Genomic DNA, 27,639 nt, shown 5'->3' with positions numbered 1-27,639 from the left:
TGGACACCCCTTTCTTTCTGTCATAAAATATTCAGCTATCTCACTTGGTGGGTTGGCATCCCCACTCTTTGCCACTTTGTTTAGTGAGTCTGCTCTGCCATCTCATGACAGTCTCTTTGTTTAGCTGTTGTCTCTTTGCCACTGCTCCTCACCATCCTGTGCCACTTCTGTAGCTTTCTGTCACTGTCTTACGGGTCTAGGTGGTCTTATGGGCACAGGTGTGCTCCGCTTATCTCTCTCCTTGGTGTTAGTGAGGACCACTTTCCTATCTCTGGAGGGACTCATTGTAAGCCTAGTAGGATGACAAAACTGACCCATCTCCCTCTGGATGGTTATATGCTCTTTGTTTGCATGGCCCCGCTCTCACAAGAGTGCCATTCACTTTGTTTCCATGATTAGTAAGCTTTCTATTCTCCTTCGTGGATCACAGGTACCTTAATTGCATAGTCCTGCCCAATCGTTTGCTGAATGTTCCCAAGACCATGCTGAGAAAGGTCATATAAAACTGATCCATGGACTCACAGAAAGTAAAAGGCTTTTTATATAGAAGACCTACTCGGTGACAAAAGGAGTCCTCATACCATACTGGTTATGTGATGGGCTCCTATCCACCAAGTCAGCAGTTTGAAACCAACAGCCACTCTGAGGAAGAAAGAGGAGACTTTTATTCCTATAAAGAGTTACAATCTTGGAAAACCAGTTGGGCAGGTCTACCCCTCCTATGGAGTCACTCAGTGACAAAGTGAGGAGGGTACTCTGAAATGTCAAACTCCACATTTGCTTCCCTGGATTTTACGTCTAGCACTTTGAAATTGTTAAAAGAAAATGTTGCCAGGCCTAGTGTCAGACTTAATTATCTTCCAAGTTTTTACCTCATATGCTCACTCCTGTCCTCTATGTATTTTTCTGTTTTTATTTTTGTTTTTAGTTCAGACATCCTAGGGGGTTCTACTAAGGAGATTCACTTTCTTTTCTTTCTTCTGTGTAAATTCTAGGCCATACTACTCTATCAGTCAACATCTTTCCCTCAAAATAATGAATTTAAAAATTATTGTAGATGTTTACCTTTAAAATGCTTCATTTTTTAGTTAATATATTCTTAGCAAAAAGGGCAGTGGAGGTGTAAGTTCATTTTGACATCTTGAACTCTGCTTCCTTCAATTTCAACAAATTGATGTCAATGGCACCTTGATGTTACTCTACGGATAAAATGAAGAAACCATCAGGACAAATAGAGTGAATAGGTATAACATTTATGTTAGTGACTAACAATTCAATTTTACTTCTAAAAATCTAGTTAAAACTTATATCAGAAATGTGAAAATTCCATTCTCCCCACAACCTTATAATAATTATAAATATCAGAAGTTGGAGCAAAATGAGCATTCAAATTGCTTCAGACTCACAGTGGCCCTGTGGACAATGGCAGGAGACACTGCCCAGTCCTGCTCCATATCCACACGTGCTGTGGTTGAGCCTGTGTTTACAGTCACTGTGTCAATCAATCTCTACAGCCTTCCTCTGCTGCTGTGAGTCAGAATTAGCTTATAACATCCACTCTGATCTTTTTGTTGGCCTTTGCTTTCTTCATGTCTGATGTTCTTGAATGTCTGCCCACAGCTCCTCAGGTTTCAATATCAGTATTCAATAAGGCACATCAATCTGGAGATATTCTGGACATTCTAGTGGAATATACTCAGGTTATATTTGGCTCTTATGGACTTGTCTAGTTTTCTTTATCTTCATTCTGAACATACATATTTGCAAATAATGATTAGCATCTGGATGTATTTTAGTTAGTGATATTGACCTTCTCCATTGTCCCTAACTATAGAGATAGTCAATTTTATTCCTGGGTACCACATCTGGTGAAGTCCACGTTATGTTGGTTAAAAATAAAAGTATTTTCAAGGAAGATGTCATTGGTCTTGCAAAGTTCTATCAGGATTTCTAACATCATTTCCATCATCAAGGAGATATTTTCAAACCACTGTTCCTTACTCTCCGTTTCCAACTTCCATAGCCTAATTGCCCATCATTTTTAATCCATCTTATTGCATGTTTGATTGATTTCAGACTGAAGAAGTTTGTAGACTTCTTAAATTTCTTAAATTACCAACTCTAGCTTTAATGGCAAGTATATAAATTTGAAGAAAGTCGTCTATAGGTTAGGAGATCACATGCCCACTGCCACCCTCTGACATTGGGTTGGTTCTAACGCATAGCAACCTTATGTACAACGGAACAAAAACGCCCCCTGGTCATGTGCCATCCTCACAATTGCTGTTATTTCACGTTTGAGCCCGTCTTGCAGCCACGGTATCAAGGAACTTTGTTAAGGGTTTTCCTCTTTTGTTCACCCTCTACTTTCCTAAGCACAATGTGCTTTTCTAGGGACGCGACTCCTGATAACATGTCCATCCTAGTGAGATAAATTGTCACTGCTATTACTTCTAAGGGGCTTTTGAAATCCCCTCATCGTAGCTTCTGTGGAGCATTCTGGCTCTGCAGCTTCCAAAACAGAAATGCTTGTTTTCCTGGTAGTTCATAGTATATTCAACGTTCTTTGCTAACATTGTAATGTAATTGTATTACATCTTCTCCAGTCTTTGTTATTCATTGTCCACCAATGAAGCTCCACAGCCGTCAAGTTGGTTGCTACTCAGCAGCGCTATGTAGGGTTTCTGAAACTGTGACAATTCCCAAGAGTACACAGCCTTACCTTTCTCCAGCAGAGCACTGAACAGTGGACTCAAACTGCTGACTTTGCGGTTAGCGGCCCGATGCTCAGCCCACAGTGTCCCCACAACTGCTTAGAATATCACAGAACCACTGGTAAATTATGTTATAGAACAGTTAAAGGTGCATTGCTAAGTCAAATAAAAAAAGACAAACACCAAAAACATCAAAAGCTACTAAATATCAGTGAAGACGTCTTAGTTAATAATGTGCTAAAAAGGAGCTTGAATGAAATGTGGCAGTCTGCTGATAGCTCTGAGCGGGGAAGATCATGTGTGGTTATCATAGGTCACTCCTTGTTTAATAAAAATAGTTTCAGCAAAATAGTTTGGTAAACTAAAAAATAAAAAGCCCTGTAAATAACAATTATACTCAATTTTATGTGTAGTCTGTAAAATTGAAATGTCATGCTGGTTGGTGGTTACCCAGTATTTTAAAGTATATAATATTGGAAGAGTCTATCCTGACTCTATAAATGTACTGTTGTGCAAATACTAACAACATACCACATGTTTTTACATACTGCACCAGCCCTCTAATGTGTTAATTTCCTAGATGTGTTATTTTTTAATGTGTTTGAATTTTAGTTCTTAGGGAATGCATATGATAAAAATGCAAACGTCTTGATTTATTCTTTATTTAACTTTCTATATTTTTGGAATGACTACATTAGTGAACCCCCTATACTGCCTTTTGAAGTTATTACATAAAATCTGTGTCATATATGCAAAAGTTATTTTCTTGTTGCCTGGAACTGCTCATGATAGATGCCTTTGAAAATTAAATAAAAATAAAATGAATTCAGAAGTAAGGAAAACGTGACACTACTCTGCCCAACCCCCTCCATTGCGACCACAGGGAGCAGTGTGCCCTGCATTCTCAATGGTGAACGCTTGGTGGCCTCGTCACATTGCTTACCGGAGAAGTTTACATCCTTGGATTGAGCATTGAAATGACTTGGGAGCCCTAAAACTCCTTGTGCCCCAGCTCTAGAGAATCAGTTTTAATTGTTCTGGGAAGTGAATTTGGCATTCATATTTTAAAATGTCCCTGATACGAAATTCAGGGTCTGATACAAAAATTTTCCTTGGTCTATTTTTAAGAAGATTGGTAAAATACTTTAATAATGTTTTAAACCGTGCACTGTGTGATTAATAATAACGTCTTAGATAACGACACATTAGTCATATTCTCTTATAGTACTCGTTTTTAAGTGTGTGATTTAGAAAACTTGCTGGATTATTAAATTATCCTAATGAAAAAAACAACAAACTACTACTAGCAGATTCATTTCATATTCAACTTCAAACAGAGCATTTCATCAGAACAACTGCGCTCCGTCAGATAAGAAAATCATTTGACATAGCAATTGAAGGAGGCTGCCTTTGAGAAGAAAACAAAGTCTACTGGACCATAAGACCCCTATCACCTCACTATTCACTTCTCATGCTCACAAGTTAGTACTGTACAGTACCAGCCTAACAATCACACTAGTCTCCTGAAACTTATTTCTATTCTACTTCACATTTCTATTTCTTTATAGTTTGCCATCCGTGCTGCCTAACAAATTAGAAGCCCGAACACCCCATTTCTTTCTCATTTGACTGCATCTCAATCATTTTACCAAAAGGACGTGTATTTATATAGATTTGTACAACTCCAGGCATTGCATCACCTATACAATATTTTAATACCTCTGGCATCAATCTATCATTCATTCAAGTTAGAGAACATCACAGCTTCTTGGATGTTTAAAGCACACAGGCATGATGATATATCTATATATATAAAGAAATTGAGCATGAATTTATACCTGTCTGTTGCATCATTAAGCATCTCAGGAATCCATTTGACTGTAACACTTGGCTAAGGGATATATATTGGTCAGTTTTCAGTTAACATCTTCAGGGATCATGTCTATAATTTGTTAGTCAGTTGTTTATCTGTCATACTTTTGACTGCATAGAGAAGAGATAAAGCAAAATCACATCAAATGAACTCAGTAATTAAATAAAACACAAGTATGCATTTAAGCAACATGTTGCTTTAAAATGCTAAAAAAAAAAAAAGAGCTATTATTGTTAAGTGTCCTTAGTTCAGACACATAAGAGACCTGCATACAACGGAGTGAAATTCTACCTGCTCCTATTCCATCCCCCTAGTGTTGTTGCCCCCATTGTTCCATCCCCCATTGTTGCCGTTACTGGGCCCATCCATCTACTTAAGGGTCTTCGTTTTCGCTGCATCCTCTCCATCTAGCATGACGCCCTTCACCAAGGCGCGATCCCTACAGATGACATGCTCAACATAAGTGGGACAGTCTCACCATCCTTACTTCTAAAGAACATCCCTGCTGTGCTTCTTACTACACAGATTGGTTCTGGCAATCCGGGGTATCGTCAATATGAGTTGGCAACGCCATAATTCAAAGGCATCAGTTCTTCTCCAGTTTTCCACATTCATTGTCCAGTTTTGGCCTGCATATCTAACAATTGGAAATTCCTATCGATGTGGCACTTTCTTTAACTTCAAGAGATCAAATTAGCTGCAGACCCCACTGTTGCTTTGGGGGTGTAGCGTACACATTTCTAGGATTTGATCAGCTGTTGGAGGGAAGTTTCTAAGTAGCCATAGGTTCTGCTGCCTTTTTTGGAACCTGAGCAATGCATTCGATTAGAAGATTTACTTTTTCCACTGGCAGTTCAAAGCAAAACATGAATATTATAGCAGGTTAATTGTATGTAGGTAGTGTTCCCTTACATAGTGAATTTTTCCCATTGTTCAAAATGAGTGCCTTAGAGAAAGGGACTTTCAAGTTTCAGTAGATGCAGATCTGGAAGATTGCCCAGTTTAATTTGTAATATATCATGGACAAAGTGCTTTTTTACCTAGCTAGATCATTCATCAAAAACCCCTTCTTTCATCTACTAGCTGTGTGACTGGCATGTTACTTTACCTTTCTCAATGAACTCACAGCCTCAAGCATATCATTTGTAGAGAGGGCTTAATAAAACGTGCTTTACAGAGTTGTTGAGTTAAAAGGAAGAGACATGGCTCTAGCAGAGCTCCTGGTACATCGCAGTGACATCAACAAAATGCCACTACAACAACCCCATTGTCATTCACTTGGTCCCCATTCATTTCAACTGTAAAGGACTGGGTTTCCAAACCTGGAATCTTTGCAGGAGGATTCCTGAGAGCACAGTGATTAACAGCTCAGCTGTAAACAGGAGAGTCACAGGTTCAAATCCATAGATACTCTGAAGAAGAAAGAGGTGACCGTTGGCTTGTGTACAGGTTCACGATATTGGAAACCTGCTAGGGAAGTTCTGCTTTAACCTAGGGGTGGCTGTGGGTCAGAATGGACTCAGAGGTAGTGGAATCTTTGTAGAAGGAGACAGACACTTCTTTTTTACTTCGACAAGCTGGTGGGTTCAAAATGTGCCCTTTCGGTTAGCAGCTGACGGCTTAATCACGGTGATATCAAGGATCAGGCACATAGTGGAGATTCAGTAAATAACAGTTCATTGCTTTATTCTGTCACCCATCAAACTTTTCTTTCACACTTAATATACAGAGCCCAGTCATATCTATCCTAAATAGTTCTTCCTACTATCATCAAAATAGAAGTCATAGAAACCCTATAGGCACAGTATAACCACACGCCCTCACCCCAGTGTATTTGAGACTGTAAGACGTCGAAGGAGCAGAAAGCCTCATCGTTCTCCTACAGAGCATCGAGTGTATTCAAACTGCTGACCTTGTGCTTAACAGCCGTGCACACCACCACGGCTTCTCATAAATCCTATAGTGGAATATCAGTAACTAGTGGACGTCCATTACAAAGCACTTGCCCTGCATTCTTTCCCATAATTTTCATAACTTTTGGGGCTCCATACTGTGTTCACTCTTTTCTACAAAGGAAGCAGTAGATTTGCCAAGAGTCTTATAAATGACCAAATAAGTGGTCAATGGGAAACGGAGGCTCCATCGCGAGCAGGCTTTCTCTGTCACCTTCTCTGGCGATCACCACAATGGATTGCTGTGGCTGGCTGCCCAGGAGACAATAGTTTACTCAGGCTGACGCTCAGGTGGCAGAGTAGGATTCTCCTCTGATCCGTACTGATCACAGAAGCCGATTGTGCAGTCCGTTCTCTCCAAGGTGCTTAGGTGGGTTTGAATTGCCTACATTTGGGTTAGCAGCTGAACACTCAGTCCTTGCATGACCAGGAACTGCAGCAGGGGTGCTATTGCAGGATGTTAATATCTAGCATTTGGAGGGAAGATTGGGGCCGAGTTCCATTCCAAAACACATGTCGGGACCGGTTGGTTAAAGATTGCTAATTTTGCTGGGAAGCTTAGAATCTTGTAGTACCTGCTTTTCCCTTTCTTTTTGTTTTCTTGTCTTTCGTGAGCCTTTAATTCCGTTCTTCATAGAACATCCCACCATGTCAGGGTATCGTTCCACCTCTCCGTAACCCTCACATCCTCCCCTACAGTCATTCTGGGAACGGCTGATCCAAGTCATAAGATATATGGAATCTTGGTGGACTGAGAGTGCCCATTCCGCTTAGAAGTTCTTCAGCAGGACTTACTCGTTTTTCTTCTTAGTGTTCAAGGGCAGAGATTTCAACATTAATAGGCCCTGTTTGCTTACTACTTCCCCTGTGTACAAGGAAATATACATAACATGCTAAAAAGAATCTACAGGGTTCACTGAGACCAACCTAATTTGAGTGCAACCAACAAAGACAGACATCGCTCTGATCTTGTAGACTCAAAGGTTTTTCTCAGGAAGTGCTTTCTATGAAAGGGTTAAGGCATTGTTTGATGCCTTCTATGAATTTAATAGTTTAATTGATGGAATGTATGCTGGCCTCCTTTCTTAAACAATTATTGTCGCAATTATTCTATAAAATCTCTGCTCTTTGTCAATGTTTTTCAAAAAGTGTTTCCTGTTGTGAAGGTAAAAGATAGAATTTTCTACTAAGACTACAAGTCTATTTCAGAATTATGTAAATAAGAAAAATCAATTGGAAAAATTAATTTCCAGTTGTGACAGCTTCATGGCCAAGTTAAATCTTTTCAAGTGTTTATTGAACACATTCAGTAAGTCCTTGAGGCTCAGTTTCAATATATAGTCAGGCTGTGACCACTGCTTACCATTACCCTATTACCTCTTATTCCTCCCTGGTGTCATCTGTCAGTAGAAAATTTTCAATAAAGCTCCTACCTATTCTACCTGCCCCAACTCTTACTATCTTTCAAGCTATTTTCCACCTAGCAGCTACTACAAATTTGCAAAAGGAATAAGAAATCTTATCAATTCTCTGCTTAAATTCTATCAAGGTTTTCTACTTATACTTGAAACAAAATGTAGACTCCTTACAGTGGACAATGTTGGTCAGTGGCCTCCCGGTGGCTATGAAGAAGCCCAGAGATCGCTACCTGCTCTTCTGGCAGTTCAAGGGGATGAAGGGTCCTGATCAAGCTCCCATCAAGACAGCCTGTTGACTGTGTGATCTTTGACAGCCGGGCAGGAGCAGGAGCGGCCAAGAATACATGGAACGGCATTCACTTTGACCCAGAGAGCCTGCAGACTCTGAGGCTAGAGTTTGCCAAGCCCAACACCAAGATGGCTAAGAGCAAGCTAATGGTGACACCCCACCCTCCAGTGCTGACCCCTCCCTGGGCGCATACTTCATTGTGTGGCACCCCTATGACCTGATGGGGGATGCTCTGATCCCCACATCTCCAGAGACCTGGGTGCCCTACCCACTGTACGCCCCAGAGCTGACCCCAACTATCTCACATGCTGCATTCACCTTCCTGGCTGCCACTGCCATTGCAGCCCTACATGCTCCGGTGTGCTGGTACCCTACCCCTGATGCCACCCAGCAATTCTGTTTATTCTTCGGTGTTGTCATTGCAGCTTGAAGCCCTGGCTATTGTGGGGACCCCTTGGAGATCAGTTCTGGGGATATGTATGGTGGCACCTGGAGCTTCTCCACTGTCCCTGGGCAGCCTGTGGGGAGCAGCTGCTTCCTCCAAAGACTTTGAATTTTAAGCCTGGATCAGTGGAGTGCTTTCCATGTCCTGTCTCCCTCTATGTTTCCCCCAACGCCCTTCTGCAAGGCCTGCTGGGAGGATCTGTGGACCTCCTTGTTGGGACACCCAGACCACCCCCTTTGCAGGGCTCACTAGGACCCAAAAAGGCCCAACCTCCTTTCAAAACTTGCTTTGGTAGCCCCACTTCAAGGAAAGGATAACATTTGATTTTGCATGTTTTCTAGCATAAGTTGAAACACTTAAGCTTGTGTGTATGTGAGTGTACAGTTCTCACATGGGTGTCACCATAGCAACAGGTCTCGGCCACTCATGGCTCATCAGTCCTGTCCTCTTCCCACACCACACCCCCCTCACCCCTAAGTCCACCTGCCCCTTTGAGGACCCAGCTCAGCATCCAGTTCTTCCCTCAGGGTCCCACCCCCACACACTCCAGGCTGAACAGCTACAACCCGAACCCAACCAGGATATATAGCGCTTCCCCATCAAATCAGGGTTATCCTCCTGTGAGACGCCTCCCTGGCCATGTTGCTTTACCTCACCACAGCGGGCCCTCCTTGGCACCAGTCTTTATTCTTCCCAGTCAACCAAAAAGTGAAAGTGTTTTGGTAGTCTGTGTCATAAAATATTTATGCATCATAAAGGAAAAATAAGAGTTGTATAAACATCATCACAATCCATTCTAGTGTCCCCGCCCCCCCCCCTCCACTTGACTCGGAACAGAATAAGTTAGCAGATGGGGAAAGTTAGATGCCATGTCACATGGACTTCTCTAAGGCACGAGGAAACAGAAGTTAGAGACAAAGACCTTTCTTTAAAACTGAGAGTGAAACTCTTTGCTTAAAGTCATTGCCCATTGTTCAACATCTGAACTATGGAAAAATAATGTTCTGTTTCTTAAAACCATTCATTTGTAGTATTTTGTTTCTATCAGTATGAGATCATGAGGACAGGTGGTAAAGGGGAGTAGGGAGTCAGATTATACCTGTCCAGTGGCCTGTCCGATATAAACTCTGGTGGCTTTACTTCGAGCTGGTGGCATTATTGGGTCAGCATGGAACTGCTAACTGCAAGGTCAGTGGTTCAAACCCACTAGCTGCTCCTCAGGAGACAGCTACGGCTATCTATTCCTATACAGATGTACAACTTTGAAAACCCTATATAAAGGGTTTGTAGAATTGCAATCAGCTCAGTGACAGTGGATTTGGTTTTGCCTTGGGTATGAAAACCTTGGAAATTTTAAATAGAGGTGGAGGGTGATTTTGCTTAGGCTTTAAAGGGTCACTCTGGCTGCCATGTGTTGTGCACACTATCGAAATAGGGAGAGAAGTTGGAGGCTTTTACAGAATCTGGTTGTGACCAGAATTAGGAAACTTGAGCAGGTGTTGTTAAATGGTTAAGCTACATATATAATTGAAAGCAGATCAGACAGACTATGGTGTGCATTAAATTAATTTATTCATTCCACAAATACTTACTGAGGTCAAGACGGCACTAGGTTTTAGAATCATAACAGATGTTCCTGTGAAACAGAAGAATGGAGTGTCCGTTTGCTAAGATGACAATCATTTCTGTATTGCACATCTCATTATTGTACTATTATAGAATGAAAGGATATTTTGTGAGAATACCTTTTCTTTCTTTGGGATTCTAATTTTAAGGTTAATCTCTGGTGAAGCTATGAAATAGACTGACCAATTTGTTCCAAAAGCATTTGTAATTTATATGGATTTCTCTTAAAAAAGAAGAAGAAAATATTAGTTCACAGTTGTGGGAGGTATTTTATGAACATTTGGTTTTCAACATATTCCATATTTTTGTTTGTTCATATTAGGGTATATCCCAGAGATGTTATGTCTTTGGAGGCCACCCACTTGAAGATGTATTACATATTTTTCTGTTTTGGTATATGAAACCCGGGACTGATGCACTGATACGGACAGGAAGTAGAATAAGGGATTTGGTGTTGGGGGAAGGGGTAAAGGGTGGTGCTGGGGCAAAAGGGAGATGATGTCAGGGGGTTCAGAAAGAAAAAGGCATGTTGGAAACTGATGATGGTAGCAATGGTACAATTCTGTTTGCTGTGATTGAACTATGGAATATATGCTATATGGATTAACACCCAATTAATAAAATAAACAAATAAATAAATAAGTTAATTAAAATAAATAAAACAGTGAAACAACTTGCTTTATGTAGCAACCAGTTATGATCTTGCTAATAAGAAAGCTGTCATTAGATAAGTAGTAAAAAACTCTCATGTGATTTCAAGACAAATTGCAATTAAAATGATGTTTGAATTATAGAATTTTCCAGTCAGAATTTCCAAAATAACAAGTGCCTTTCCTTATTATTTTCCTTTTTCCATTAACTATTCTTTTAATGATGAATTTGTGTTAGGCGCTACAGGAAATTAAAGGCAAGAACTAATATCAAAACAAAGGCAATAATGAGTAAGCCTTGTCATTTGGATAATTGAATCCAATTTCAGCAAAATTAATTAAAAGAGGCAAAAAATGAAGAAGAGCAACAAGAAAAATAAACAACAAAATATATTAAAATCGCTCGGTCCTTGGACCAGGGGACAAGAGGCTGCAGCCTATCTGAAAAGACGTTGTGAAGTTATTGGCTTTTGACAAATCTTACACAATTAAGATCTCCTTAAGCAGGAGGTGTGATATAAGGATGTACATCTTCCAGGATGATTTGTACTATAATACTTAAGAGAAGTCCAGATCAAATAAAACTAAACTGACAAATGAAAAGTCTCTGCCTAAAAAATAGTCTGAATAGAATGGTGTTGTTGGGCATCTCTAAGTTGGTTGTGACTCCAAAGGGGAAGAATGCACAGTTCTGACACATCCTCACTCACAGTTGCTATCATTTCTTCCCATGTTGGAGCTACTATGTCAATCTGCCTCATGGAGGGATTTCTTCTTTTTTTGCTAAACCTCTACTTTATTTAGAATAAGATCCCAACTGGTCCCTCCTGATACCATGTCTGTGTATAGCAGTGTAAGTCTAGCCATCCCCTTTCTAAGGAGTGGTATGGCTGGCCTTTCATATTTGTTTGTTCTTTTGGCAGACCATTTTATATTTAATGATGTTCACCTACACCATCCTTCAAAGCCACCAATTATTTTTCAGTCTTCCTTATACATTTTTGTATGCACATAAAGTTATTGAAATAACATGAATTGGTGAGGCATACTTTAGTCCTCAAAATGATTTTTCTCTTTAACAATTTAAAGAGATGTTATAAAGCAGAATTACCTAATGAAATCCACTGTTTGCTTCCTTGACTTCTATGTCCATGAGCATTAACTGAGTCAAGGCTTGGATTGTTTTCTTCAGTTCTTTCAGTTTGAGGAATAGCAAGCACATACTTCCCCTTTGGTTTCTAACTGTAGGTCATTTCATTATACTTTAATCTGTCTTCTTGAACTGCCCTCTGAAATCTGTTCACCTTTTATTTCACCATTTCTTCCATGGATAGACTGGAGAAGAATGGGAATTCCAGAACACTCTATAGATCTCATGAAGATCAAGAGGCAGTTGTGTCAAAAGAACAAGGGGTACTGCATGCTTTAACAACAGGAGAGGTGTGCATTGTGGTTGTGGTCTCTTACTATACTTCCTCGGTTTACGCAATGAGCAAGTAATCAGAGAGGTGGGATTATGTGCAGAAGAACGAGGCGTCATGATTGGAGTAAGACTTATGAACAACACATAACTACTGAAAGAATGGAGTTTATCTCAGTTAAGGACGCGGGAGGAAGAATTAACAGGCACCAGTGTTGGAATCATATCCAGCTGTGTTTCAATTGTAGATGTTTGTCTTACTGGTTTGTCGGCTTTCACAAGCTACTTAGTTCTCCCTCACTTCAGTTTTTTATTATTAAATATAGATAATCATATTTACTAAGTAGAGTTCTTATAAGAACTTAATGTTCTTATCTGTGTAAAGTATGACTCATAGTTTGTACCCTATAAATGTTATTCATTATTCAGTAGTAGCTATTATTAATCACATGTTAATCAATCAATTCTCATGGAATCAGCAGTCAAGAGATCAAACAACGCATTGCACTGGGTAAATCTGCTAACAAAACCTTTGTAAAATGTTAAAAAGTAGGCAACTTACTTTGAAGGCTAAAGTGTGCCTGACTCAAACCATGGTATTTTCAGTCGCCTCATAGGCATGTGAAAGTTGGACATTGAGTAAGGAAGACCAAAGACAAGTTGATGCATTTAAATTAAGGTGCTGGGGAAGAGTAATTTTAAAATGCTCTTAGAGGCAAGGGTGGGTGACTTCATATCACATACTTTGGACATGTTAGAAGAGACGAGTTCCTAGAGAAGAATATCGTATGTGGCCAAGTAGAGGGACAGCAAAAGAGAGGGAGGCTTCAACCAGATGAATTGCCACAGTGACTATAAGTAAGAGTTCAAATACAGTAATCACTGTGAAGATGGTGTAGGACCAGCAAGTGTTAGCTCTGTGGAAGATGGGTCTTTATGCACCTGAACTGACTTGATGGCTGCTACTACTCACACCCTCAAACACAGTGTCTTATACCATCTGAATTTCTACTCTGTTAAATCTTGGTGCCATCATGTATACAGGCATCACATCTGTTATAACAGATTGTAAGTATTGCTAATTAAATAATAACATATATGCAGTTATAAACAATATTGACAATCTATTTCTTTCTCTTTAATAGTCAAATGTTTGAAGCTTAAAGGGCTACATATTGGTCTTTTCATGTTTAATAGGCATGAACATACTCAATAAAATGTCTCTCTAAAACATGTTATAATTTGAAAAGATATAACGTTCTCTTTCTTTTTTCTAGCCCTAGGAAAAGATCATGATTACATGGATGATTCAGAGCCCGCGCATTACGACCGGTCTCGGCTCATTAGAGACTCCGTTCTCAAAGATAAGTCTGCACTCAAGCCGAAGTCGTTGTCTAAGGTAACTAAAACTACGCTACCAATAAGTTATTTTATAGACTAGAACTTGTAAAGTTTTTCAGTTATTTTGCACATTAGTCCCCATGATTGGTTTTGTCCTGGAGTACAAACATTAACAGCTTCAAATACCTCTTGAAAGGTTCAAAAGTGAAGTTATGTGAAGACAACATATTTATTCACATATTCAAACAGACATGTCAAAAACCTTAATCTGAAAAGTAAAAATTTTCAGTGACATATTCCTTTGTGGTTTGTTTCACTTTTGCATTCTTTTCAAGGTAACATGGTTTACTGAGAACCTGGATTTTAGGATCAAATGGATTTGGATCTGAAATCCTGTTCCACAACTTCCTAGGTGGGAAAGCTTGAGTAAATTAATTCAACCTTCTCTGAGTCCTGATTTCCTCATCTTTCAAATTTGATCCATGGTTTTCTACCTGACAGCATTTTTGAAGATTAGATGAGATGACCATGTAAAAAGATATGGTTCAATGTAAAAATCTGATCATATAGCCAACATTTATATTTTGAAGTTTGAGAATATCTCACTGAAATTGTAGTTTTGCAATATATAAATAATTGTATGACTAGTGCAGTTTTATAAACTCCTAGGTCCAAGAATACCAGTATCCCTCAAATCAAATAAATGTGGTTGTGGACTCTTCAGAGAGCCACAGGTGATCATGGCAAAGCAGGCGCCACACGACGCTGTTTCCTTTCGCCGTTACATGTGTGAAGGGTCCACATTCTCCTTTTGATCGTTTTCTAGACAAATCCGGGATCATCCTGATCTCACTTTTCTTTCCTTTTTTCCCCCTATGGCTTATAGTGGGGAATTCTTTTTTTTTAAATGGGGAATTCTTTTGTAAAAATACATTTGCATATTAAGTACCCTAAGGGACACAATCTAAAAAATAAAGATTAAAGAGCTATGTTTTCTGTTCAAATCTAGGCAGGGACACAGCTAGGTTGAAAAACTCAATCTCTAACTCTAGAATCCCTTGCTTTTATACCTCCTATCCAAGTTAACTGAAGAAAGTATACTAATATATTCTAGAATAGTAAAATTTACCAAACTGGCTGCCATCAAGTCAATGCCGACTCATAGCGACCATGTGGGTCTCCTAGACTGTAACTCTTTACAGGAGTGGGAAGCCCAGACTTTTCCCCATGGATATACTGGTGGTTTTGAACTGCTGACCATGAAGATGGCAACTCATTGCATAACGAGGGCTCCATCACCAGGGCTTCCCCTGAAGTCCTAAATGTCAAGTTGTCTTGATTGTTTAAGCTAAAGTTTTTTATGTATATTTAGCTAAAGTAGCTTTCCACCCTTCCCTTTACTTAATATAATTCTTGAGAGGTTAACTCTAGGTAGGGAAATTAAATGTTAGATTTGGAGTATCGTAGCCATTAGCCACACACGACAATTTAACTACAAACATATCCAGAAATAAAATGTCATCTACTCTTTCAGGAGAGACATATTTTAAGTGATCATTAGATTGAAAACATTGTGGCTAAATAAATATGTGGCTAGCTGCTACTCTATTGGACAGTAAAGATACAAAGATTTAGAATATTTTCGTCATAGAAGAGTGGTCTTTGGGACTAGTTGGAGTGCAGAATCTGTGTGTTGGGGGCATAGCTGACCTCCTTTGGCTTCCCCATTGCCGAGAGGCAGGAATCAGACACGCCTCCCCAATTTCATCCTTCTTGACCTACTGGGACACCAGCTCTTCTTTCAGTGGCACTCCATTTCTGTATTGGGTTCAATAATTCCTGTGGGTAGAATTCTACATGTGGATGGAGTTTGTGATAGTACTCACAATTTGAGTGTTTGTTAGGTTCTTAGGTTATCACAAGCCAGGGTCAGTAAACACTATACACTCAGCCAACAACCAAGGGTCTCTCAGGGCTTTGTCAGCCGCCTGGTCTCTTGGCTTTGCTGCTTGTACCAGGGAAGTCCACCTGTTGCTCTGTCACACCGTCCCATAGCCTCAGTGCAGTTCCCTTAATCTGCTCCACAGTCTCCGTGCCAGCGTCCTTGGTGGTCCTGGTGGTGGCCTTGGCTACTTCAGACACTTCTGATGGTACTAAGCTTTCTCTCCATGGTACCGCTTCAAAGATGGCTCATCCTTATAGCCAGGGTAATGTGGTCATGAAAACTAACCAATCTCCCATTTAGTATCACGCACACCCTATTTGCCTAGTCCCACATAATCACTTGGTGGAAGTTACTAAATGGTTAACTTTGAGAAATGGGTCAGAGGGCCCCAGTAAGAAATTTCACTCCACCACATGGGGCAGGAGTTTGATTGAATTGCCTTACAGCTCATTGTTAATATTTCCTAGATCCAGGACATGAAACCAAGATATCTGATTCCAAGACCTGTCTTCTCCTCCTCCTCCTCCTCCTCCTCTTCCTCCTCTTCCTTCTCCTCCTCCTTCCCCTCTTCCTTCTTTCTGTAGTCAGGCTGCCCATATGCATGTTATGTTATTTTCTTAAAGATCATACTACAGGGGAAAAAAAACAAAAAACCCTGTGTTTTGCTCATTGGGAAGTCACTATATTACTAGAATAAAGAAACAAAACATCGATGTTTTCTCTCTTCTGGTACTAATGGTTTGGTAAGAAGATACGTAAAAAGTTTTGATAATCATCAACTTATTTCTTTCTTCAGTGAGTACTTAAGAGCTGTTCTTGGAAGATAGATCTCTTAAGTCTCCCTAGAGGTATGAGCTTGGAAATGAGATATTGGCTAAGTGTTCTGCAGGAATTTTACTAAGCTTTATGGGATGTGAAGATAAATTTAATAGATTATTTTGTTTTTATACCAGTTAAATGGTTCTAATTGATATTTATGTATGAAGATTAATGATACACTCACATCAAACAAAGTCTCTAATTGCTTAATAATGAAGGTAGCCAAAAGTCAGATAAGAAACTACATGAACGTCATTCTAAGCTACTTGCGCACATCTCAACAAAGAATCTATTTCCCCACCCCAGGCTCGACAAGTTTTGTGAGTGTAGAAAAAGGAACACTGTATTTAAAGTTGGACTGTGATTAATGATAATAAAAATTATGTTAAAATCTAACAATTACTGAACATTCTGTATAGTTTTTAACTATTAATATCTCCAAAAATAGAGTTTATTTTATTCCTATTTGGTAAGTAAACAACTGAAGGTTCAGAGAGGCTAAAACTGGTCTCATGTGACTAGGTAAGTAGTGGTCAGACCCTGTGATGCACTGAACATTGCAAAGGCATGGGCAAGGGCCTAAAGTAGCTACTAGAGAGGAATATGGGGGATTCAGAGAACATGTGAGCAATTCTGGAAAATGATGATGGAGCATTAGGGACAGTAGCTAGTGCTTCGCTTGATAGTTTACACTTTAGAGGACCATCAAAGTGATGCTTCAGGGCTCAGAGAGAGCAACTGTGCAGGAGCTTGCCCTTTCTTGTTTTTAGATAGCCCTCCCCTCCCTGACTCCTCCTGCTCTCTTCACATTGGCCTGCAGATTTAAAATGCATATGTATTCTTGTCATTAAAATACATGCCAAAACATTGAAAATACAATACTGTCTATATTTACAATAAATGACATTAATTACATTTTTATGCTGTGCCACCCTTATTGCTGTCTTTTACCCAAATATCCTATTATTAGCACATGTAATGTCATCAGATACCAACTACAACCTTTACTCCTCCCACCTTTCCCTTGGGAACCTTTAATAAGAATGTGGCATCAGGATTGGAGAAAGACTTATTAATAACCTGCAATATGCAGATGACACAACTTTGCTTGATGAAAGTGAGGAGAACTTGGAGCATTTTCCGATGAAGTTCAAGGAATGTACCTTTCAGTGTACATCACAACTCAATGCACAGAAGACCCAAATCCTCACAACTGGACCAATTGGTAACATCATAATAAATGGAGAAAAGTTTGAAATTGTCAAGGATTTGGTTTTGCCTGGATGCACAATCAAAGCCCATGGAAGCAGCTACCAAATGACCAAAATACCTACTGCATTAGGACAATGTGCTGCATCAGACCTCTTTAGAGCACTGAAAGCGAGGACAGCCACCTGAGGACTAGGGGGCGCGTGACTTAAGCCATGGTATTTTCAGTTGTCTCAAATGCATGCGAAAGGAGGCCATGGAATAAAGAAGAACTGATGCATCTGAATTGTCATGCTGGAAAGGAGTGTTGGGAGTATTGGAGAAGGGCAAGGGATTATGGGAGTGAATGGTGAAGACAGGGTGGGTTAGGGGGGCACTAGAAAGGATTGTGAGTGCGTACCTCATCTTGGAGCCAATTTAACTATGGGTGGGAATGATCTTAAAACAGTGATGTGGGGCTGATTGTACAATTCTCCTTGATATTATTGAATGATTGAAGCACTGAATTATATAATATGTAAATGACTTGCCAATAAAACAGTTGGGGTATTAAAAAGGAAGCACCATGCATGGTACTTCTCTGTCTGGCAAAAGACCATATGGCCAAGTGCTCCTTAGAGGCAAGGACACGAGACTTCATCTGACACGTTTTCGACATGCTGTCGGGAGAGAGCAGGCCTGGAGAAGGACGGCGTGCTTGTAAAGTAGGCGCACAGTGAAGGGAAGGCAGAGCCTCCAGGAGATGGATTGACTCCTTGGCTGCAACCCTGGGCGCAGGCATGAGAATCTTTGCGAGGACGGGGTGGAACGAGGCATTAGTTTTTCTGTTGTACATGAGGCTGCTATCGGTCCGGATGGACGCAGTGGCACCTAGCAACAACACCAACAACGATCATCTTCGGTTTCTGTATAGTTGCTTGTTTTCGCTAATAAGGTCATTTGGTGTTTTCCTATTGTGGCTGACTTATTTTGTTCAGCTTCACATTTTCAAAGTCCATTCACGTGGTAGCTAGCATGGTTCAGAGCCTTATGTCTCTTGACAGCTATGTACGATTCCAGGATCTTCATCTATCTATATCCTATTTTGATTTTTCATATTTGGGTCAATGGACCTTTTGACCAGGGGGATATTGTGAAAAGTAGTGTAATGCATGTTAATATGCAGGTTTCAATTTATATTACTGATTTCACTCCGTCTGGGTATACAAGGGGCTTCAAAAATGGGGAGAAAATGAGAGAGACAAAATAATTTTCTCACGACCTCTTTGCAGCCCCTTTGAGTACTAAGGATTGAGATCGCTGGTAGTTCTATGTTCATTTGGCTTTTTTGTTTTGTTTTTGAGGAGCTACCTCAAACTATTTACACAGTGGTGGCATTGCTCACAACTATGTCCTCACCTGATGCTTTCTTCATAAAAGTCCTACCGTTCGTAAGGGTGTGAGCTGGTTAGCTGTAGCTGTGGTTCTTAGGTGGCACATGGGTTATGTGGTGGCCTGCTAACCAGAAAGTCGGTAGTTTGAAACCATCGACTGCCGGGTGGAAGACAGATTCATAGCCTCTAAGATTCACAGCCTCTAAAACGCACAGGGCAGGCCCGCTCTGTCTTGTGTGGTAGCTGTGAGGAGGAATCAACCCAATGGCGATGCGCTTGGTTTTGCTTTGGGGAAAGGCTAACAATAGGGCTGTGGTGGCACAGTGAGTTAAGCACGGATCTGATAGCTAGAAGAACATTGTTTCAACCTGCCATCCAGCCTCCCTGTGGGAGAACACTGAGATAATCTGCATCTATAAAGATGTAGAGCCTGCAGGGGAGGGGGGTTGGGGGAAATGGAGACCTAGGTACAAGGTGGACAAGAAAGATGAAATGTTCCACAGCCGATTGTGGTAAGGATTGTGTAACTCTTTTGGCTATGATTGAACTATGGAATTGAATGATATATGTCCAACCCCCCCCCCCCCCCCCGCAAAAAAAAAGATGTATTGCCTCAAAATCTTTTGGAGCAGTTCACCCCACCCTGTGGGTTGTTCGGAGGAGGGATCGCCCAGGCAAAAGTGCGTTTTCATGGATTGCACTTTGGGGAACCGTCCCCTGTGCCTGCTGGCAGCGGTTTATATTCTGGTGAATTGTCTTTTCATGAATTGCGGTCATATTTTTATTCTTGAGCTATTTGTGTTTTTGCCATTACATAAAGGCTTTTTAATCCCACAAAATGAATCTCTCAAAATATGAGTATTCATTTGAATTTACAGTATTATTCTCAAGGGAGAATAACTGTCAAAAGTCAATCACGGTTGTATGTATTCATTCCTTTCTGATGGTCATGAATATAGAATGTTGTTATTAATTTTATGATTGGTGTTGACTTCCTTGCAAGACACAGACCAGGAGTGCAGATGATGGTCCTGTTCATGCAAACCTGTAAGAGTGACTTTCAAAGGCCTTTCCTGCCACCGTGATCTGCCTTTTGTTGCTAAAGTATTTCAAGTTGTTGTGGGAAGTTAAAGTTTCCTACTGCATGAACATGCTGGAAAATCAATTTTCAAACATGCTGATTCATTCACGGTTGTGTTCATTAAGTGGCTACTTCTTAGGCTCAGTGGGTCTCGTTCCCAATTATAAGCTGCCCTGTGGAAACTTTCTTGACAAATTAAATCTAACCATATGAATCTAGCCATAGGGGGCTCATAACAGTCTACACTATTTTTTGAAGGTAACAGTCAATTATCTTGCACTCAGATTACAATCCCTTCATTGTATGTAGCCTAGAGCCAATACAAAGCAATGCCAAGTTTAACAGATGCGGGGTTCTTTAGAAACCACACAGGTTTCTATTGTTCACTTTCCTTAAGGAAAAAGAACACGAAATAATTTCCTCAAAAAAAACTGAGAAAGCATACACTTGGTTTCACTGATGAACAATTGTTAACTATTAAAAAAAGCATTACTTGGTTCATCAATAATCATAATAATAGCAAAAAGTTTTAACAGAAATGTGTCTTTTATATTTTGTGTTAATCTCCCCAACTCATTCAAATAGCTTAGGAATATGCAATGAATTATTAAAAATGACACTAAGATCACCAAAATGTCACTGACATATGACTAAATGTCACTTAGGTGAATAATACACAGACACTTTTAACCAATGACATGTGAAGACAGTCCTTCGCCCACTATGCCACTCTCCCCCTTAAAAGACAAATTAATAAGAAAGGAATACAGGAGTTCTTATAAAGAGATGAGTTATCTTAAAAAAATCATTGTTCAGACTCAGGCATTTAAAGGGTTGTCTAAAAACCTTCCCGTCAAATGCTTTGTGCGGCATTCAATATGCAACGCTCCAGCTAATGGAAAAAGCAGGCGGTGGAAGGGCGAACTTTCTGTCGTCGCACTGAGAGCGCCTTAAAGGAGATTGTCATCTGAGACGCCCTTGTCAGCAATGAAGGAGCCCAAGTGCAGCTGAACCCGGGACTCTGACCGCGGTATGTTTTAAAGTCCATCAGTCTAGAAATGCTGTATAATTTCTGTTTATTTAAAAATATAGAGAGATGCCAACTCAGGATTTCAGAACTGGGGGTGAGCATAAGAGGGGGCTTTGGCAGTTCATGGGAGAATGGAATTAAAATATAATGATATTTCTTCCAAAACATTTTGAGGACCTTTTGTATCTGTTCTCGGAGCCCTGGTGGCATCGTGCCTAAAGCCAGAGGCCACCAGCTGTTAGTTGGAACCCACCAGCTGCTCCCCCAGGGAAGATGTAGCAGATAGTCTGCTTCCATGATGGTGACAGCTTGGGAGCACCATGATGCAGTTCTGTCCTGTCCTGTGGGGTTATTAGGAGTCAGAAGCAACTCAGTGGCCATGGGCTTGGTGGGGGTTCATTTTGTTATTTAAAATAAGAAACATAGTGTGATCTAAATGTGTTCGTTGTAAGTATTTAAATGCTTATCTTAAATGATAAATACCTGTTAGGTGGTGCTGTTTTAAAATATTGCTAAAGGCATTTGATTATTGGTTCCATAGAAATAGCCATTCAAAAACTACTTTATAAAGTTATTAGTGAAAAAATATGAATTATAAGGTATTACTTTTTAAATATCCTTAAGAAATTCCTTATGTACATCATTTTTCTAAATAAAATAGTTTTAATAAAGTAGGAAATCTGATGGAAAATATTCTGAATTTAGAAGCCTGTGTAATAGTATTAAGTAACTGACTCTGCTATGCATTGTGATTTAAGTTAGGGGTTATATTTTCTACATACTCCTGTCATTTTCTTGTGGTTTTAAAATGATATAAAATTAGTTTCATCCCATTCTGAAAGCTTTATGTTTGTTTCTTTGTTTAAAAGTGGCAAATCCATCATTTTGGAGAGTCCCTTGCTCTAAAGATGATTAAAAAATGCTTCTGTTTTACTTTTTAGGAAATTAATACTTGAAGTACTCCTTATATAATGTTTAATACATATAGATCAATGAGCAGGAACACAGTTTCTGTCCTTTCCTCCAAGTGGCTATCCCTTCCATTAAGAAGCTCACTTGTTAAAATGGTGTTTCATTGAAAGCACAGTAAAAAAAAACCACTGCCGGTGTTCCACCAGAGATGGTTCTATTGAGAAAGGTTGGCTTTCAGTGAACCAACTGTTCGTGGTCAATACAACGGTGGAGAGAAAAGACGGGCTCAGTCACAGCACTCAGAACAGTGTTTGTTACGCGGTGGGCAATCCGTCAATAACACGTTTCTCTCCTTTAATTTCTTTTCTACTTCTTAATGATAATTTGTACTCGCTTCGTGATTTTATTATCTACGTGATCTTGACATTTGGGTCGTAATGCATCCAGTCACGCTTGTTTGGATGCAAATCAAAGTCTCGTCTTCAGGGATGAACTGTGCGTGTTCTTTATCTTTCTGATGATTTGTGGTCACGGAACCACCTGTTTAGTAGCACACACCATTTCTTGGAATCTGGCCTTAAGACAAAATGCCTGATGATGCCCTGGGTCAATCCAGCGTGAGAAGGGGCCTGGGAGAAGCAGGGAACGACATTTGTCCCTTGTTATGTCTGAGTTTAAGGAATAAATATGCAGCCAGCAGGACGAGAATGGCGGTTGTGTTGAGGGGACTCCCCGGCAGAGTACGTGGTGTGTGATTACACTGGACGCGCATAAGACGCATTGCACTGCGTTAAAAGCATATGTGTACGCAGAGAAATCCTAATTGTTTGATTAAAATATGAGAGACCTCTTTCTTTTTGGTTTTTTTTTCCCTCAAGAACATAAGGTGTTTCACTCAATGATATGTTAAGGTTCTAATCTCACATTCTAAGAAATTTTAGCTACAGTAGCTCACAGAGCATGTTTCTGTTTCTGTTTCTAAACAGAAACACTGGTTGAACAACAGAGTCACCTGCAGGGCTGGTTGACACTTGAAAACTTGTTTTTTGAACAAATTCCCTGTTGGCATTGATGCTGCTGGTGTGGGGACCATAATCATAATCTCTGCCTTCGATTGCCCCTTCCTACCTGTGTCCAGTGCACTTTCAGAAGCTAGGGTGTGTCAGATGCTATTGCCAAGTCTAGGTAAGCATTCATGGATAAAACAGACTAGAGTCTGTCAAGCATATAATCTGGTGGAGATGGAAGAAACGCATAAGTAAACCAACATGCAAATATCTCTGCATGTTGCCATTAGAGTCCGAAGAAAGCTAGCCGGGTGGAGAATCATGGAAGACTAGCACGGCACAGTGAAGAGGGAACTAAGCTCGCAGAAGAAGTGCAAAGTAAGAACAAAGGGACAGGGAGCCAACCAAGGAACCGCGGGAGGATGAGGAGTGGCGCCTGCGAATGCGCACAGATGAGCCCCACCTGGTGCCTTGAGAATCCCCTGTGTCTTCAGGGCCAGGAGCACGGGAATGGGCAATACGCTGGCTCCGGATGACCTAGACAGAAGTTCCCGTGCCCAGCATTTCAGAGAGCTTGCAAACTCGCAGGGGGTTCAGATTTACTCTGACTTTAAAAAAGGAGCCCTGGATGATTTGAATATTAGATGGCTGTTAGTTAGTTAGTTAGTTCCGTCTGCATATGACAGCAGCGGGGAGGGCACGAGGGCAGAAGTGAGATGGTCTGACAGCAGCCCAACTGAAATGGGTTGGCATTATACAAATGTGTTAAAGTAGACAGACCAGATATTGTGTTCTAACAGTGACATGGAAATCACTGAGATATTCTACCTTCAAGAAAATAATATGAAAAATTACATGAGGTTAATTATTTGATCACATTGGAACACTAAATGTAAATAAAAACAAGTTAGAATGCAAAAGTATAATATAATTATGTGTGTGTGCACCTGTGTATACCTGTATATATGTGCAATGAATCTTTAGGCTAGGAGGGTTATAGGTGATTTTATTTATTTTTAATTCTCTTTCACTGAGAGAGAGAAATAATACTTTGAAGAATCATCCCACTTTGTAATTAGTCTTTTCTTATCTGTGCCCCCTTGCTAAATTAAACCTTCTTCTATGAACCTCCAAAAGATGGATTGACACAGGGTCTGCCACAATGGTTGCAAGTATAACGACTGTAAAATGGTGCAGACCAGGCAGTGTCTCGTTATTTATTGCTATGAGTTGGAATTGATTTGATAATACCTAAAACTACCAACCTCTGATTAGTCTGATAGATCATGCTTCTCTCTAGTCGCAGCAGCATCACGCACCAGCTCCTGGCAGCACAGGGCCATCCTCACCCGTGCACTGAGTGCAAAGTAATGAGATGAATTAGGGAAATGTCACAAATGAGGGGAAGTTCTAGTAGGAAAGTTGTCATCAAGAGTTGAGGTAGTGTTTATGGAGAAAATGAAACCAAGCTTTTCTTTCAAATGCATACAAATTCAGTAATTTCACTTCTCATAAGAAAAATTTAGGAGAACCAGTATCAGGTATACTTGACTCAAAGGTTCTTTGCATTGGAAAATAACTCAAGGTATGTCTAGTCATTTCTCACTAATAATGTTTCTGGCCAAATGCAAATGAAGGAAGTTAAAATTAAATACATGTATTTATATAGAAAGGTATCATGGACTTGTTCTGTCCTTCCCTTGTGAGTGAAATGAGGCTGACTTTAATCTCATATCCTAAGCTAGCCAGTCAATATTCTCCATCCTCTTGGCTATAATGAGAAACACCAGACTCCAAACCAAATGAATTGCTATCAGGTTTATACTGACTCCTAGCAACGCTATTGGACAGGGTAAAGCTGCCCACCTGAGTTTCAAAGGCTGTACATTTTTATGTGCGTAGATGGCCTCAGCGTTTTATCTTGGAAATGCTGGTGCTTTTGAACGGCAGATCTTGCACTGGCAACCCAACATGTAACCCATTGTGCCAGGAGAGCTCCTGTAAGACTCAGTACAGTAATGGACAATGAAGAATGAACTCCATATGGCGATGTTTGCCCAGGGGTGTAGGAAAAGGACTCTCTGTCTACCTATCACTGTTGTATAGTTATCATCTCTGAGTTATTTCTAGCAATACTTTCGCGTTCATTTTCTTTGTTATCCATCCTGTCTTGCCAGAAAAGGTGATGATTGCATTTTAATTTGGATGGGAAAAAAAAAGAACTTTAAAAAATAAAAAGGGTGTTGAAGAAGATAACCGCAGTACACACAGGATTTGAAAAATTGCAGGAAAGGTAGGAACAAGGGCACAAGGTTGGCAACAGGTAATGTCTGTTCTGAACAAGAGAAATATCTGATATTTGGGGAGAAATGGTCAGGGATAAGCTAAATGTGGACAGGAGCTTGTATCTGGAACAATAAGCATTTCAGTCAGAAGTCTTATTCTTATACCCAGGAAAGCAAACCTTTGTGACATTTTTCACATGTACAAAGGCTTTTGTATGAGAAGTCAGCTGCCTAAGCAGCTGCCAGGGGCATGAACACATTGTTAAAATCAATTAGAGCTGTGTTACCATGTGACTCAGGTTTCCATGTCTAGCTTCTTACATATAGAACACAGTAAAGGAAACTGATGCTCCCGAGTTCAGTTCATGTAATAAACCTGTCCATTTAACCCTTAAGGGGGTTATGGCAATCCATTGTATAGAAAACACAATGTTAGCATATCGGACTTCTATTTATCTAATAGGAGTAGTAAGTAAAATGAATTTTAAAGTGCTGTTAGTTAAGATCAAGGGAATGATTGGTTGGCATAGTTGTAAGGGACTGCCTAGTCAGTTCTGACTGCTAGCGACCCCATGTGAAATGCACAAAGCATTGCTTGTTTCAGCCCCATCCTCCCCATCCTTGCTGCACTGGATCCAGTGGTTGCAGCCGAAGTGTTACTCTGGGCCTTCGACATGGCCCCTCTATTTACTCAGCAGACTGTCCTGAGGGCGGGTCCAAATGGCCAGAGACAAACTTTCACCATTCTGCCTTTCAAGGAGGATTCTGGTTGCTCTTCCGTGACAAATTGGGTCCATTCTGTTGGTCCACAGGAGATTCAGCATTCTTCATCAACATCAAATGCAGAGGCATAGATTCTCTTTCCATCTTCCTTATGCATCGGGTGGCTTTCACATTCATGTGTGTTGACCATGGCAAACCTCACAGCCAGGCCATGCACATCTTAAGCCGCATTCCCACATAATTGCTTGGTAACACTTCGGAGCAGTCTTTTGTAGCCGATTGTCTTCGTGCATGATTTCATTTGATTTCCTGACGGCTGCTTCCATGGGTGTTGATTGCGGGTCCAAGTGGAATGAAAGCTCTGGAAACCTCCATCGTTTGATCATGCTTTAGAAGGTTGCATATTGGTCTAAGTATGAAGATACTTGTTTTGACCAACAGAACCACCGTTTTATCATATAGTCTGTTAAAATGGATAATAATTTGCATCACATTTTTGTAGATATAAATCTTCCAATATCCTAGTAAAGAGCTTGGCCCTTGGGTTTCGGACACAAGGCACTGTGTTCTGATGCGGCCACTTACAGGCCCCCTCTGTGCTTCAGATACCTACCTCCTGATGGACAGAGGACTTGTGATATTAGTGAGCAATCAGGGGACAAATACACATTAAAAAATTAGCACATAATAGTTGCTCCATAAGAAATATGTCTACAAATGATTACTAATGGAAAGTTGAAGATTTGAGAGATTCATTGTTCCCAAAAAACACAGGGGAATGTGTGGGAAGGCTGACGTAGAATCAGGCAGCCTGATTCTAGGTGAAAGAAGTGACAGAGGTGGGGGTAAGAATGCGAAGAAAGGCAAAGAGGAGAGAGGGGCCAAGCACTTTGAGGACTGCGTTGTGCAGTAACCTGAGAAAAAGTGATACGGGTCAAGGGACTATCCAATGTACAGTGCATAGCTAAGCGTTGCCTCAGTTTCTTCTATATTTGTAGATGACACATTCTGCTCATTCGCTCCTACTTTCCACAATTTGGGTTTCATGATGGGGTGCAGAGGAATAATAATAGGACAGAGGGAAGTTCATAATTATTAATTGCTTCTAACTTTAAAAAGAGATCTAGATCTTAGAATGTTAGTTTTTCTCTGCACCATGAAATGAATGTTGAAGTGCGTTTGAAGGAGCTTGGCAGTACCTTGCTTGAGTCTTGCTGACAAGATGCACCATCAAGTTTTAGAGATGAAAGATGGGAAGTATAACAGATGCCTGATAAGAACAGATTGAAGTGAAGCGGAGCAAGCAAAGATGGGGAAACCGCTTGTAAACAACATGGCAATCTGTTGTTACTCTGAAAAACTACTACAGGGCAAACAAACCTTAAAAATAAATTAAAAACAATTGCTCCTGATATCCTATTTAAGAGGGACTCACAAACGGACACCTCCTCTACCTCAGTAGTATGTGATACAGAGAGCAACACTAAACCTAGAGCTTGGAGAGAGGGGCCAGCCTGCCATGTCCAG

The 27,639-nt window shown here is 40.3% G+C and overlaps 1 protein-coding gene and 1 pseudogene across 1 annotated transcript in view; both read left to right on the top strand.

The window, feature by feature from the left end:
- ANO3 (anoctamin 3) overlaps positions 1-27,639 on the top strand; it is a 460,260-nt gene that overhangs the window by 270,453 nt on the left and 162,168 nt on the right. Inside the window, exon 8 of the mRNA XM_075548400.1 lies at positions 13,665-13,786. Within this exon, the coding sequence (XP_075404515.1) occupies positions 13,665-13,786 (122 nt within the window). The remainder of the gene's footprint in view (positions 1-13,664; positions 13,787-27,639) is intronic.
- LOC142444273 (RNA-binding protein with multiple splicing 2 pseudogene) lies at positions 8,137-8,676 on the top strand (annotated as a pseudogene).

This window comes from Tenrec ecaudatus, chromosome 4 (genome assembly GCF_050624435.1).
Source record: "Tenrec ecaudatus isolate mTenEca1 chromosome 4, mTenEca1.hap1, whole genome shotgun sequence".
In the NCBI taxonomy this organism is placed as follows: domain Eukaryota; kingdom Metazoa; phylum Chordata; class Mammalia; order Afrosoricida; family Tenrecidae; genus Tenrec; species Tenrec ecaudatus.
This window is presented reverse-complemented; position numbering and strand designations above follow the sequence as displayed.